At 45.4% G+C, this 16,875-nt stretch overlaps 1 protein-coding gene across 1 annotated transcript in view; it reads left to right on the plus strand.

The window, feature by feature from the left end:
• GALNT9 (polypeptide N-acetylgalactosaminyltransferase 9) overlaps positions 1-16,875 on the plus strand; it is a 299,274-nt gene that overhangs the window by 155,476 nt on the left and 126,923 nt on the right. The window contains exon 6 of the mRNA XM_075012730.1: positions 10,652-10,769. Coding sequence (XP_074868831.1) covers positions 10,652-10,769 — 118 coding nt within the window. The remainder of the gene's footprint in view (positions 1-10,651; positions 10,770-16,875) is intronic.

Raw genomic sequence — 16,875 nt, forward strand, 5'->3', positions numbered from 1 at the left:
TGTTCTTATCTATGGATTCCACTGAAATGAATATCTTCAGGTTTTGTGCACTCCCATTCTCAAGAGTTATTTTCTCTTTTGCAGGGTGGTGAAACGTGAGCTAAAAGCCTGTTGATGGTAAAATTCTGATTGCTGGTTAATCACCTTCCATAGACTCAGTGCATTTTTTGTGCCAGTGCTTGCCAGCACCTCAGCAGCCCCAGCCAGGGGATTGGTTGTGGGAGGTCGGTGGGGAGCTGGCTGAGTACTGGCTTTTTTTTTTTTTTTTAAACAGAAAAAAGGCACTGCATGGACTATTGTCAATTAATGCTTGTGGAATGATCAAACTGCCCCTACCACATGTACACCCTGTGCAGGAGCACAGATTCAGAGCATTCAGAGCGGGCATGCTCAGAAAGTGAAAGATTTATTTTTTTCTGCACAGAAGAGAAGTAGATGAGCAGTATATATAAATTATATATGCTATAATATATAACATTAGCCTGGGACATATCCTTAGGAATTAATTACATGAAATGTTAATGGCCCAGGGCAAAGTTTCAGGCCATCAGCTCTCCCAGCCAGTCATTAATCTAAAGGAAATTGCACACACTTCATTTCTAATAAAGTAGAATCTAAAGGTACATCTACACTACAGTCCAGATTGATGCTTTGAGATCGATCTACTGCTGATTGATATAGTGGGTCTAATGAAGACATGCCAAATAAACAGCAGATTGCATTCTAGTCGACCCTGTTAATCTACTCCAGAGAAATAGAGCAAGGAGAATCAAACGGAGAGTTCCTTTCTTCTACCCCATGCAGTACAGAGCCCAAGTTAACTTAAGATTCACAGACTCCAGATACATTAGTTCCGTAATTGGGGTTTGTAGCCGGTTTGGGCTCCACTCTCCCGGAAGGGGTTCTCTCCTTCCGAGTCAGTGGGCAGCCCCTCCACTCCACTGTGACAGGTGCCAAACAACCCCCAAGTTAATAGTTCAGGGATTCCCACCTTGCCTCAAGTGGGTGAAAGATGCCAGTCTGGGGGGCCTGGCCTTATCTCAGGCAGGCCCTGGGGAAATTAACTCAAGGCAGGGCAGTACACATATGCTCCCAATGTGCCCAGGCCCTTGCTCAGGGCAGGGCAGCAAACCACCCAGTCTCAGGAAAGCTGGGCCCTCACTCAGGGCAGCAGCAAACCAAGTTCAGGGTGGGGCAACACACACAGTTCAGCTGGGGAAATTAGCACGAGTCTTAGAAGGCCTAGGCCCTAGCTCAGGGTGGGCAACAAACCAACAGTCTCAAAGGCCCAGACCCTGATGCAAAGTGGGGCAGTAAACCAAACAGTTCACAGTTGAACCCAGACCCTCCCTCAGAGCGGGGCAGCACGCAAAGAGTTCCCAGAGGGCCCAGGCTCTGGTGCATGGCAGGGCAGCAAAACAACCAAGAAAGCCCAGGCCTCAGCGCAGGCCAGGGCAGCAAACATCTGAAAGAGCCCAAGGCCCTGGTGCAGGGCAGGGCAACACCACAATAGTCTTTAGAAAGCCCAAGCCCTTGCTCAGAACAGGGTGACAAACAGCCGAAAGGAGCCCATGCCCTGGTGCAAGGCGGGGCAACAAACAAACAGTTCACAGGCTGCCCAGGCCCTAGCTCAGGGCGTGGCAGCAAACAACAGTCTCATGGGCATCCCAGACCCTAGCTCAGGGCAAGGCAGAACACCCAGTTCACACAGTTCCAGATGGGCACAGGCACTTTGCCTGTGCTAGCGGAGCGATGGGAGACTGCCCCCCCGGCAAGTGGGTGGCAGAGGGGACACAGGCCCACCCCCTACACTGCATCCCGCCCCAGCAGCCCTGGTTGCAGCAGCACAGTCTGCTGCATGGATCGGGGGGGAATCCAGACCACAACATGCTGCCCAAGGACCTGTCACAGTCCTTTCTATCCCCAGGGCCACTCCTGGTCTCTTCCCTACCCCCTGGCACATACCCAGTGTCTGGCTGACTTCCCGGGGCTCACGGGGTTCCAGGTCTGGCCAGGGTCTGGGTGACCCGATCCAGGCCTGCGCAGCCTATGCGTTCCACTGCCTCAGGCTGGCTCAGGGTGCGGGCTGAGGCGAACACTCTGGTTGGTCCTCCAAGTCCAGCTGGTCTTCTGCAGGCATCAGGTTCTGCCTGGGTCCCCAGGGCATCAGGATCAGCAAGGGCCCACACAGCCCAACCCAGGCCTCGGCCTCACTCAGCCAGTCCTCCATCTCTGAGGCAGGGAGCCTAGAGCCATCCTCTGGCTCCTCTGGAGGCTCAGCCCCAACTGAGTCATCACCCTGGGCTTTTATAGCCTGGCCCTGGCTCCTGCCTTCCAGTCAGGTGACCGGGAGGGGCCATGCTCCAAGCAAAATGGCTCCCAGAAGGGTTCTTCCTCTTCCAGGTAGTGGGGTGGACACTCTGCCCTACTATAGGTTTGCATAGCTTAAGTCGACTTCTGCTGCAGTATAGCTGTAATTTAAGACAAATCCCATCATAGTTCCTGAATATAGTTTCCTGTTACTAATGCTTCTCTTCACCATGCTGAAGCCTTGAAGCTAAATTCAAAGATGAAGACTGAATGCAACATCCTACATTTACATAGCATCTGTTACCAGCAAGGAGTTGGTATTTCTTTACAAGCAGAGCATGTGTGCAAATGAGCAAATTATGTAGCAGGTGTTTAAAAATGCAGATCACCACTATGCAACAGTAAGCTCTGGAAGTGAAAAAGACAATGATATTGTATATTGTTGAACTTGTAACAAGCATGTCATATTCACATAAACTTCAATTTGGCCAGACAAATACTCCATTGTAAAATTTGTAGGGGCTCTTTACTTACTTGGAGATTTGGAGCTCAGTTTGATATTACGGTCCCAAATGGGCCAGATCTGCAGCTGGTGTAACTCACTGAGAGGGCCACTGAAATCAATAGAACTGAGTCATGTGGCACAGTTGAGAATCTTGCCCAAAACATTAAGGCTGCTTCTACACTAGCAAGTTCTTTCTAAAGATTTTTAAAGAAGGGGGCTCTTTAAAAAGAGCCCATGGAGCGTCTACACACAAAAAGCATTCTTTCAAAAGTAAATTGAAGCACTACACTGGGTTTTTTTGGAGTTACCTGCCAAATACCTGGGAATCCTGGACGCCCCATCATCTCAAGCACCGGCACCCTCACCACAGGATTGTCTGGATATGTGGACACTACTTAGACCCTATGCTACCAGCACCCCCCAGCTTTCTTCAAGATACCACCAACTTCCTGAGGAAACTACAATCCATTGGTGACCTTCCTGAAAACACCATCCTGGCCACCATGGATATAGAGGCCCTTTACACCAATATCCCACATGAAGATGGACTCCAAGCTGTTAGGAACATTATTCCTGATGAGACCAAGGCAAAAATGGTGGGGAGCTTTGTGACTTTGTCCTCACCCACAACTATTTCAGATTTGGGGAAAATTATACCTTTAAATCAGTGGCACTGCTATGGCACCCACATGGCCCCACAGTATGCCAACATTTTTATGTCTGACCTGGAACAACGCTTTCTCAGCTCTCGTCCCCTAGTGCCCCTCCTCTACCTGTGCTACATTGATGACATCATCATCATCATCTGGACCCATGGGAAGGAGGCTCTTGAAGAGTTCCACCATGATTTCAACAGTTTCCACCCCACCATCAACCTTAGCCTGTACTAGTCCACACAAGAAATTCACTTCCTGGACACTACTGTACAGATAAGCAAAGGTCACATAAATACCACCCTATACCGAAAACCCACGGACCGCTATGCTTATCTACATGCCTCCAGCTTCCATCCGGGGCATACTACATGATCCATTGTTTACAGCCAGTTACTAAGGTACAACCATATTTGCTCTGATCCATCAGACAGGGACAAACATATACAAGACCTTTACCAAGCTTTCCTCAAACTGCAATACCCACCTAAGGAAGCGAGGAAACAGATTGACAGAGCCAGACAGGTACCCAGAATCCACCTGCTACAAGACAAGCCTCACAAGGAAAACAAGAGAACACCACTGACCATCACATACAGCCCCCACCTAAGGCCTCTCCAACACATCATCAGTGATCTGCAACCCGTCCTGAACAATGATCTTTCACTCTCACAGACCTTGGGAGGCAGGCCTGTCCTTGCCTATAGACAGCCTGCCAACCTTAAACAAATCCTCACCAGCCACTACAAATCACAAACCAGTGACTCTAGTCCTGGAACCAGCCCCTGCAACAGTCCTCGCTGCCACCTCTGCTCACATACCTAACCAGTGACATCATCACAAGACCTAACACCAACTATACCATCAGGGGCTCCTTTACCTGCATATCTACTAATGTAATATATGCCATCATGTGCCAGCAATGCCCCACTGTGATTTACATTGGCCACCCTGGACAGTCTGTCTGTAAAAGAATAAATGGACATAAATCAGACATCAGGAATGGTAATGTACAGAAGCCTGTGGGGGAACACTTCAATCTCCCTGGGCATTCAGTGGCAGATTTAAGGGTGATAGTTCTGAAACAAAAAAAAAAATTAAAAATCAAATGGAGAGAGAAGTCTCTGAGCTGCAATTTATTTGCAAATTTGACTCCATTAACCATGGATTAAACAGAGACTGGGAGTGGCTCCCAGCTTACCAAGGCAGTTTCTCTGCTTTGGGTGCTAATAGCTCCCCATTAGACTCTGACAAAAGCTGACATCCCCCTGTCTGATCTGACTTGTTTTTTCCTCTTTTGAGAAGTATTGTTGGTACTAGTCCATTTCCACCTTGCTGAATAGACCTTCTCAGCTCTGGCTCTCCCTCTTACTGGGACCCCACTCTTTAAATACCCCTCGAAGCCATCTCCCCCTCACTCATGCATCTGATGAAGCAGGTCTTTGCCCATGAAAGCTTATGCTCCAAAATATCTGTTAGTGCCACAAGACTTTTTGTTGTTCTCCTGCCAAATGCTTGTAAATCTTGGTCTGCTTAGCTCACGGATGTTGATGGCTAAGTTTCTCAAGGGTGACTAGTGATTTGGGATGCCTCTCTTTTTGGATACTCCAATCAACATAGTTAAAAAGGTCCTGAGCTGCACAAGGTGCTGAGCATCTGCTCTCTAAAATTCATGCCCCCTTATATGTCTCAAGTTGGTCAGATTCCAGATCACTAGTCACTATTGAAAGTCTTGGCTGGAGTGCGCCTGACTGGAGATGCTTCAGACAGAAGCTTTCGGCACGCAGCAAAAACGACATTTTTGTAGAGGATTGTCATCTTTTTCTAACCATTTCCCCTCCCCTCAAACCAAATTCATTTACGGAAGCAAAATGGTCACTGAAGTTTATGAATTTGTTTCTTAGCCTCATTCAGCTCAGTATCTGAGCAGTTTATTGGTAACACTTGGGGAAGAGGATGAGGGAGGTCCAGAAGCTAATCAAGCCATTTCAGTCTCCATGTCAGAAAATAGCATTCATCAAATGTGTCTCTATCAACAGCTGCCTTTTTCAATTATGCAGAGAAAACATCAGGGGAATGGTGTTCAGTGCACTATAGTCTGGTAATGATGTGAGGGGCTGAAATGGCCAGCAAACAGAGAGAGAGAGAGACAGCAGAAAATGTACCTGTAATGTGAGTGTTACAATAGAGTCTATTATAGATAAGCAATAGCTGTGCCTCAGCAAGTGAACTTTCTCAAGGGAACCAAATAGTTCCTTTCATAGGTTGGGCTGCCTGCTTGAGTGTTAGATACATTTCAAGCTCAGCAGGGAAAGATTGTTGTATCTTTCCATTTACTTGGCCATTTGTTTAAGGCTTTTTAACCTCCTGGCATATAGGCAACAAACATCTCATGATGGAGAGCTTATGTGATGACATCATCACTGCAGCCACCAGCTGTTCCCGGTGGATTCATCTATACGTTTTGATTTTGCAATATTTTACCAACTTGTGGAGCACTTTCTGCACCTGGGGAAGTGGGTCCCAGCCCACAAAAGCTTGTGCCCAAATAAATTTGTCAGTATATAAAGTGCACCAGGATTCCTCTTTTCAAGTGATGAATGTTACTCAGATGCCACCTGCTTCTATTTTATGTTGGCTGTGTCTACACTAGCTCCCTACTTCAAAGGGAGCATGGTAAGTAAGACATCAGGAGATTATTAATGAAGTCCGCATTGCATATGCAGCACTTCATTAAGCTTATTCTCCCCCACGGCAACTCCAAAGTGTTAAACTTCAAAGTGCCGGCTAACCCACTGGTACTTCAAAGTGCCTGGGCAACTTCAAAGTCCCTTTACTGCTTAAAATTTTGAGGAGTAAAGGGACTTCAAAGTTGCCCAGGAACTTTGAAGTACCAGCGGGTTAGCCGCGGCTACATGCAGGCCAGCACTTTGAAGTTTAATGCTTTAGAGTTGTTGCGGGAGAGAATTAGCTTAATGAAGTTCTGCATATGCAGCACAGCACTTCAATTATAATCTCCCGATACCCTGCTTACCATGGTCCCTTTGAAGTAGGGATCTAGTGTAGACAAGCCCATAGTGTGGCCTTTTGTGCTCACAGGAAAGCTTCTGGGTGACCTGGAAAGAGTGAGCTGATATTTTAGCAACGCACTATTAAAGAAAAGGAGGGCGTTCCTGTGTTTTCACAGTAAATAGAACACTTTTCAGGTCTTTTCCCATCCGCTTGCCTTCCAGGGTCCTTGTGTATGGACTATGTCTAAAACCAAGGCCAGAGATGGAATTCTCACCACTCTATTAGAAAACTTTGGGCCTAATCCAAAGCTTGTTAAGTCAACGGGACTCTTTCTGTTGACTTCAGTGGACTTTTGATTGGGCTCCTGGGAACAATGCAGCTGCTATGCAATGGTCAAGCTCACATTAATGTTAATGAAAGCAGGAACATGACCAGTTATTCTAATCATTTATCCTTGCTGCAACCTAAAACATCAGTGCTTTTACAGCCCCTGGTTTTCCTAATGAAGGTCCTGAACCTGCAATGTGAGTTGCATAGAGCCCTCCTGAATTCAGTTGGACTCTGCACAGGTGCACAGTCTGTCCCAGTGGATCAGACTGCAGGAGGAGGACCCATAGCATGGGAGCAAGAATTTGAGATGCAAATAAATGTGGTCCCAGTTGAGTTTGTTGCATTTTCTTTTTGAATTTATTTAAGTGTATTTTGGAGCTCTGAGAAATAATAAAGTTATTACAAGCTGCAAAAGACTTGGCATTCCAGTTTACCAGATCTCCACATCAGGGCTGTGTCTACACTACAAAAATAACTTTGAAGTTTTTTACTTTGAAGTAAGCAACTTCAAAGTTGAGAGTCTACACACACCCTACTTTGAAGTTAAACTTCGAAGTAGGGCACTACTCCATTCCCAGGAATGGAGTAAGGACTTTGAAGTTGGGCTCCCTATTTCGAATTAACTTCAAAGTAAGGGAAAATTTCTGTAGACTCTCTGCTGGCTACTTCGATGTAGTGCCTAACTTTGAAGTTAACTTCAACGTTAGTTCCTAGTGTAGAAGCACCCCAGGGAGCAGTATTTTTTTAAAACATAAGGGGCTTGTCTACACTACCACCTTCCTTCAAAGGAAGGATGGTAATTAGGTGTTGGGAGTTTACTAATGAAGCGTTGCCGTGCATAGGAAACACTTCATTAAGCAAATTCCCCTCCGCCCCCCGGCAGCAACTTCGAAGTTGTAAACTTCGAAGTACCAGCACGCATCTAGCTGCGGCTCACCTGCCAGTGCTTCGAAGTGCCAGGGCAACTGAGGAGTAAGGGAACTTTGAAGTTGCCCAGCACTTCGAAGTACCGGCGGGTGAGCCGCGGCTAGACGTATGTCAGTACTTCAAAGTTTAAAAGTTCGATGTTGCCGCGGGGGGGAGTTTGCTTTATGAAGCGCTGCGTATGTAGCGCAGCACTTCATTAGGAAACTCCCAACACCCTAACTACCATCCTTCATTCAAAGGAAGGTGTTAGTGTAGACAAGCCCAAGGAGAAGGGAGATATTGGTTGCATATTGCTAAACTATCACTTCAGTCGTTTTAAAATGCTATAAATCAAAGACTGTATTAAAATTTCATTCGTGCAAGTTTAAGGAGGGGTTCAAGGTCTAATGAAGGAGAAAATTAAATCCTGTCACACGTAAAAGGGTCATAACTTTTCACTGTTATTTTTGTCCTGTTGATGGGTTTGTCATCAGTGTATAGGTTTATATGTGTATAAAACCAGAAACACACAGAAGACCAGCTTCAAAAACTGCTGGATCAGTTCTCCAAAGCGTGCAAGGACTTTGGGCTTACCATCAGCCTAAAGAAGACAAACGTACTCGGTCGGGATGTTGCTGAATCCCCATCAATCAGCATTGACAACTATAAGTTAGAGGTCGTCCACGAGTTCGTTTACCTCAGGTCCACCATCACTGACACCCTGTCATTGGAGACTGAGCTAAATAGGAGGATCGGAAAAGTGGCCACAACTCTGTCCAGACTCAGCAAGAGAGTGTGGAATAACAACAAGCTGTACACTCACACCAAAATGCAAGTCTACAGAGCCTGCATCCTCAGCACCCTCCTTTATGGCAGCGAGACTTGGACCCTGTACGTTCGCCAGGAAAAAAGGCTGAACGTCTTCCACTTGCGCTGCCTCAGGCACATCCTTGGAATATCATGGAAGGACAGAGTGACCAACACCACCGTCCTCGAGAAAGCTGGAATCCCAACCATGCACACCCTCCTCAGGCAGCGTCGACTCCCCTGGCTTGGCCACGTCCACAGGATGAATGACGGAAGGATTCCAAAAGACATCCTGTATGGTGAGCTAGCCTCTGGCAAAAGACCTCCCGGATGCCCCCAGTTGCGCTACAAAGATGTCTGCAAGATAGACCTCAAAGAGGTAGACATCGAGCTGGACAACTGGGAAGAACTAGCAGACGACCGCAGCAGATGGAGGCAGGGGTTACACAACGACCTTCAGAAGGGCGAGGTGAAGATCAGACAGCTAGCAGAGGAGAAGCGAGCGCACAAAAAACACAATAAGGACTTGCCAGACACCCACTACTTCTGCAAGAGATGCAGCAAGGACTGTCACTCTTGTGTGGGTCTTCATAGTCACAATAGACGCTGTAAATGAAGTCCTCAATTGAAACTTTAAAGGGCGCGATCCATAGTCTATGCAGACTGAAGGATGCCTACTACTACTACTACTACTAAAACCAGGAAGTTGCCAGACCCTTTTACTCAGTCAGACAGTTGCTAATCCACGTACCCATTCTCCCATTTGCATGTACAAAGTTATGGAAGGGGAGGAATCTATGGTTGTGCAGTATCACAATGGAGCATTTTATCTAACATACCCCACAAGCAAAGATGCCTCCAGAAACTCCAGGCATTTTTTACCTTTCCAGTCAGGGGCAAGAGTAGTTACTGGCAGTAGAAATGCATGGGATGTATTGTAAAATATAATTAGCGCCTGCTGCCTGTTCGCCATTCACTGGTGCAATTTTTATTTTTGTACAGGTTGCACCGCTCTGATCCAGAACTCTCTAATCTGGCAACATCCGTAATCCAGCATGATTTTAGTTAGTTTGATGACCACTTACCATGGGTGTGGCCAAGTTTCTTGTGGTCCCATAAGTTTGCTTATAGCATCCAGTCTTGTCTCTCAGTGTTCTGTGCTTTTATTTAGCTGTCATTTACACCTACATGTCTTCTAAGAGCCCAGTAAGCAGTGATAGTGTTAGTAATGCTGCTAGACAATATTGACCTCCCATGGTCCAGCAAATTCTCTAGTCTGGCATTGGTCCAGTCCCAAGGGTGCCATATGAGAGGTTTAATCTGTACCATAAATTAAAGGTTGTGTGCATGGGGTGGTTATATAATTGATATGCTGGGAAATCTACAAGTTATACAAAACCATTATGAATCCTTTTATTCTGGTAAAGCTGGATCATATTTTTCTCTAAGGAAAAAAACCTGAGAGATGAATAATGCACCAATTTTCTCATCAGTTTTGATGTGAACTGTTTGTGACAAGGAAGTAAAGAAGTTCTGCTGAGCTCCAACTAGCACTATCTGAATGCTTTGATTTCTCTGCCTCACCTCTTTAAAAGGAGAATTAAGTTACATTACATTAAAGGCCTCACTCCAGGGTTGCTTGTAAATTTTTGATCTTCTAAAAGTACGGCACAAGTTTTCTAAAAATACTGTAACGTTTTCTCTTTTCCTGGTGAGTTTTCCTCTTCCAAAAATTCACTGTAGGGAAATAATGCATCCTCCCCTAGACCCTCTCCAGAAAGGCTGTATGAAGGGTGAAGTTCACTCTAAAGTGCCAGCAAAAGTCTGCATATCACTTAACACCTCAGTCCATCAAAGCCCTTCAACATGTGCTCTATTTGAGTAGGGTTGGTCTGCATGAGCAGGGGCCATTCAAGTTAAGAGCATTTCTGGACAGGCCCATAATCAACCTCATCCACACCAAAAGGGTTTAATTGGGCACAGCTGCCCCTCCGCGCAGGGATAACATTAACCCTAGAAGAATTTGGGGCATTTCTGCTGTAGCTGGTTTATTTCATGTCAAAGCTCAGCACAGTCAGTTCCATTATATACCACTTCAATACCTTTCTCTCCCTCTCTTCCTGGGCAGGACACCAGCAATGATTGGATGTTCATTTGTGGTGGACCGAGAGTACTTCGGGGAGATTGGCCTGCTTGACCCTGGCATGGAGGTCTATGGTGGAGAAAACATTGAACTGGGCATGAGGGTGAGTGGCAAATGAGAAATGTCACATAGTAACTGTGTGCAGAACACAAGAGGAACATTTGGCCCTGTAGAACTGTCTTCTGTCTTCAGTGGACCTATGCCAGGGTGGATTGATTTAAATCACCAGTGTTAAACATGGTTTAAACCAGCAAGCAGGAAACCTTGATTTAAATAATCAATTTTAATCTTGTTTTGCCTTTGTAGTTTTAGTTATTTTCCCAAGGAAATATTGATTCTCATTGGCTAGAAACCATTTAAATATGGCAACTGGCAACAAAGTATAGCCTTTATATTAAATTTGATACTTTGTTTTGCTAGCCAGGAGGATTCACTGCATCTGTGCATATTTTTGTGCTGTTCTACAGGTTAATTTACATTTATTGAAATTTGTAATTTTTGCATTTTTGTTTAAATGGTGAATGATGCACTTCTTAGTTACAGAATTATATTTTTTGTTTGTTTTTGGTTCAAGTTCTACATGGATGGAAATTAAAATTCAGTTAAAATTGACAGCTGAAGAATTTTAGTTTAAAAAGCTAGCTTAAACAGGCAAGACACATAAGACAAATTATCAAAAAGTTTATTTGAAAATAAGTGATTTATTAGAGAAAGGAAGCAGCATCTGTAGTTAGGGAATTGAACTGACTGTTTTTGATCACCAGGTCCTTCCAGATTTTAGAGCTAGTAGATCTCGTTCTCTCACACCTATCATTTATGCATAAATTGGGAGAGGAAAACAAGCTCTCCTGCTTTTTCATCTCTACATTGATTTCTTGAGTTTGGGTGACATAAATGATAGCTGAATTAGCTGAAATGAATGGAATATTCTCTCTGAGCATTTGATATGACTACTGCTGTTAAAAGCTGGTTTAGCACTTCAACAGCTCTACTTCCAGGTGCTTGGCCAGTGACATCCATCAGATCAGAGGCTTGAATTTTAAAACAACTTGACAGCAAACATGTACTGCTTACTCTTGTAGTAATTCGTTAAAACTATTTCAATGTACCCGTTTAGGATTGTGCCACACCTCTCCTCACCAGTTTTCAGCACTGCCTGGACTGCTGTGCAGGGCTCTGGCAGTGATTTAATGGGGTCTGGGGCTCCTGCTGCCACTGCTGCTGCAGCATCAGCCCAAAACCCCGGAGTCTATTTAAATCCCAGGGCCCCAGGGCAACTGCCCTTCACTCTCCTGCCTTCCCATCAGTGGCCCAGGCCTCTCTTCTTCATTATAGTACAGCACTTGACTTTATTCTTTTTGCACATTATGACTCTGATCGTATCAGGATCTCTTGTATGTAAGCCATCATCGATTTTTAATTCTGGGATCCATTCCTATCTATCTGTCAAGAAGGCTCATGTCTCTTAAATCTCCAGAGGATTCTTAACAAAATAACAGCTTATGGGAAAATGGTGGCTCATCCCCATCTGCCCTCCCAGCTCCCCACAGAGTGAATCTAGTGTGGTTCTGCTGTACAAAGGGGCGTGGTTTCACAGCAGGGATCTAGTGGGTCGTAGTAGACCACAAGCAGAGTATGACTCAAAGGTGTGACATTGTTGCAAAAAAAGCAAACATGATTCTTGGATGGAATAACAAGAGTGTTGTGAGCAAGACATGAGATGTAATTCTTCCGCTCTACTCTGCATTGATTAGGCATCAGCTGGAGCACTGTGTCCAGTTCTGGGCTACAGATTTTAGAAAAGATGTGGAGAAACTGGAAAAGGACCAGAAAAGAGCAACTAAAGTGATTAAAGTGCTTGCAAATATGACCTGAGAGAAGAGAAAAAGAATTGGGTTTGTTTAGTTTGGAAAAGAGAAGAGTGAGAGGGGACATGATAACACCTTTCAAGTACCTAAAAGGGTGTTACAAGGAAGAGGGAGAAAAGGGACAAGAAGCAATGGGATTAAATTGCAGCAAGGATGGTTTAGATTGGACATTCAGAAAAAATTCCTAACCATCAGTGTGGTTAAGTACTGGAAATAATTGCTTCGAGTGCTTGTAGAATCCCCATCACTGGAGATATTTAAGAACAGGTTAGATAAATATCTAACAGGGATGATATCGATGGTGCTTAGTCCTGCTGTGAGGGCAGAGAACAGGACTTGATGAACTTTTGAGGTCCCTTCCAGTTCTAGGATTCTATGGTTCACTGTGCAGGATTTAAGGATAGCTCCTTCGATGTTCTGTACCTTGGGAGAGCATCCTGTAACCCCCATAGTCCTCATATTTATATTATTGCCTTGCTTGGTGACAAGTGTTAGAGAGGTAGCCAGGTTAATCTGCATCTTCAAAAACAATAAGTTCTGTGGCACCTTATAGACTAACAAATATTTTGGAGCATAAGCTTTCATGGGCAAAGACCTGCTTCATCCGATGCAGTGGGTCTTTGCCCGCGAAAGCTTATGCTCCAATATATCTGTTAGTCTATAAGGTGCCATAGGACTTCTTGTTATTTATATCATTGTGATTTTACATGTACGGCATTCCTTGTAAGGTGTCAAGAGAAAAATTATGATCTGCTGAAAGTCGTTTCTCTCTCCGTACATGTATATCATCAATTCACATGAAGTTATGAGACCATGTTATATGGCTATCATTAAAGCATGCTGTAAGATGGGGAATCAGCCAGATATGTGCTCCTCAGAGACAAGAGCAAAAAGACAAGCCGATGCCCAGGAGGAGTATCAGGCAGCTAACAACAGCCATTGTCCATCAAGGGAGCTGCAGCCCAGTCTGGAGAGAGTCAGGGGGGCAATGTGGTTCTATGAGCCCAAGTTGCACCCAGGGGGCGGGGGCTCCGTCACAGCTCCCTGTTGCACAAGAGGGCATGGTCTCTGCTCTGCCTGACAGAGAGCTCAGCTTGGCAGGACCTCTCCATCTGCCAGTGCTCTGGGGATGAAACTGTAGCATCCAGTGCTGAGGAGTCTCCTGTTCTGGCCTCCCCCCATGGTATGCTGCTGCTATGGCATCCCCAGGGCTCAGTGGCTTAGCATTCATTTCCCCCCATGCATCTCCGTGGCTCCTAGCCCACTTTCTCAGACTGCCTTCTGGGCTAAGGAGATCTGGAGCTGATCAGGGAATATGCTCACATAAAGCAGCACCCCAGAAACAGCGAGAGATAAAGAGCCTGAGTTCTGAGATTTATGGTAACACACGGACCTGATAGTTATGAATGGCGTCTGTCCTCACTAAGCCTGAGCTGCTGGTCATATTGCAGCTTCAGTACGCTGTGATCTTTGCCATGCTGTCCAAGGGTACGGCACACCCAGGCTACGTCTACACGTGCACCCAACTTCGAAATAGCTTATTTCGATGTTGCGACATCGAAATAGGCTATTTCGATGAATAACGTCTACACGTCCTCCAGGGCTGGCAACGTCGATGTTCAACTTCGACGTTGCTCAGCCCAACATCGAAATAGGCACAGCGAGGGAACGTCTACACGCCAAAGTAGCACACATCGAAATAAGGGAGCCAGGCACAGCTGCAGACAGGGTCCTGGGGCGGACTCAACAGCAAGTCGCTCCCTTAAAGGGCCCCTCCCAGACACACTTTCATTAAACAGTGCAAGATACACAGAGCCAACAACTAGTTGCAGACCCTGTATATGCAGCACGGACCCCCAGCTGCAGCAGCAGCAGCCAGAAGCCCTGGGCTAAGGGCTGCTGCCCACGGTGACCACAGAGCCCCGCAAGGGCTGGAGAGAGAGTATCTCTCAACCCCCCAGCTGATGGCCGCCATGGAGGACCCCGCTATTTCGATGTTGCGGGACGCGGATCGTCTACACGTCCCTACTTCGATGTTGAACGTCGAAGTAGGGCGCTATTCCCATCCGCTCATGGGGTTAGCGACTTCGACGTCTCGCCGCCTAACGTCGATTTCAACTTCGAAATAGCGCCCAACACGTGTAGACGTGACGGGCGCTATTTCGAAGTTACTGCCGCTACTTCGAAGTAGCGTGCACGTGTAGACGCAGCCCCACAAATCTCACTGAAGTCCGAGGGACCTGTCGGAAGTCAGCACTTCTAAAAACTAGGCCATTTAATTTGGCTAGAGCACATTCTCCTTATTATAAAGCTGACTGCTTAATTACTTCCCCTTTCAGTGTGTCCCCAGGCTCACACCAGCACAGCCCCAGTGCATGTAATGTGCTCATTAAAGCATGTATTGTGCTCATGCTGGAACATTAACCCTTAAAATAAGCCAGCCAGCTTGTTTGTAGAAAATAAATGCAAACGTTCACACTAGGGGATGGGGAAGATGGCCACTGTGACAGCTGTGTGTTTGCACATATTGTGCCTGTTTGTTTTTGTTTGTAGTGGGGCTGGAGGAGTAGGATACTCCTAGGTGGATGTGGTGTTGAACGCAGGGTTGGGGCAGATCAGCTCCAACCACTATTCATTCTATTTTCCTTCAGAGATGTAAGAGGATCAGGAAATTACCAGGGTGGTGTGAGCTCCCCAGCTTTCCTTTCTCATTCAGCAGGGCTTTGAGCTGTTTGAAACTTTTTCCACATGGCTGCTTAAAGAATACATTGGAATCTTGACAAAACTCTCTAGCAACTGATGAATAAGCCTGGTAAGGAATCTGCAGAATTGTTGCTCTTTTTTCTATGAGAACTTGCAGGGTGCAAGCAGCACTCTTGATAAATTGAGGAAAGGGTTCCAATAGGATTAGGAAATCTCTTGTGCTGTGCCTATTTCAGCTGCCCACTGGTGTGACCGTGCCGTGAGCAGCCCTGTAGAGCAGGCGTGTCCAACCTGCAGCCCGTGGGCCGCATGCGGCCCTGGACAGCTAGTAATGCAGCCCCACAAGATTGTAAACTTTTAACATTATTATGTGATTTATATATATTAACTATATTATATATTTTATATGCAGCCCAAGATAATTCCTCTTCACTCAATGTGGCCCATGCAAGCCAAAAGGTTGGACACCCATGCTTTAGAGCAATGTTTTGAAATTTACTCTCTGCTTTTCAGTGCCTGGCTCCAGAATCCCAGTCTAGGGCCTAGTTTCCAGAGGTACTTTAGCACACAGAGAACCTACTGGCTAGTTGCTGGGTCTCAGCAATTCTGGACAACTAGGTCAAGATGTCCAAAACTGGATTCCTGAAGTTAGGTTGCTTAACATAGCCAACTATCAGTGAACAAAACCGTAGGTCAGCCTGACAAAATATCCCTGTGACATACGAAAATAAAATCATGCATTTTGGTTCCTCATATTTGCCCTCTGGCGTTTGACCTTTTGGGGTACACTCACACTTGTTGCTTTCACATTTTCCTCCGTAACCATGAGGGCTAAAAAGTTTCCTTCTTTTTTTTTTTTAAACAAAATCACAAGAGAGCAGGTGATTGAAGACTAACACCAAGTATTGCGAGAGTTGGCCACACTGACTTCCTTTCAGACGCCACACCTGTACAGCCTGTTCAGCAGTAGGAAGGGGTATATGCTGCCCCCATTCCATGAACACAGAAGGTGGAAGATGAGATTCTACTCCTTCTTTGGGGCTTGTGTTCACATTAGCACAGAAGAAGCACAACAAAAAAATTCACCAAAAAAGAGCAGAGAGAAAAAAATACTCTTGGGAGGACTGGAAGAAGAAATTCTGTAAAAAACAATGGCCATGCATTTCATAAAAATCCAGTGCTTTAAAGGTCTTGAAAAATGCTGTGTTCATGCTAAAGCAAAGGGATTATTCCTGGAGTGCTCCAGCTAAATTATATTACATTTAATGAACCTTAATTTAAATTATTTTAATAAAGTGAAATTGAAAAGCCTAATGAGCCTGATTTGGTTAGGATACTGTTTGGTAATCCAACTAATCCTCCTTAAATATATAATTTATTACCAATATTATCTTCTTGGGTGTTTCACTAATGGGTTTTTCCTATTCCAGATTCCGTGGGCGGGACAATGCAATAGTTAATTTAAGTGATTTCCCGTTTGAGTAACTAGTGCATAATGTGCAGTGCTCCTGGACAGCTGATGGAGGTTATGTAAATTTCACATCTGCCCTAGATATATGGAAGTCTGGAATTAACCAACACAATAAAAAATGTTTGTGACTTTCCCAGGAGTAAGCTGGACGCAGAGCCCAGAGACTA

This window comes from Carettochelys insculpta, chromosome 18 (assembly GCF_033958435.1).
Source record: "Carettochelys insculpta isolate YL-2023 chromosome 18, ASM3395843v1, whole genome shotgun sequence".
NCBI classification, from domain to species: Eukaryota; Metazoa; Chordata; order Testudines; family Carettochelyidae; genus Carettochelys; species Carettochelys insculpta.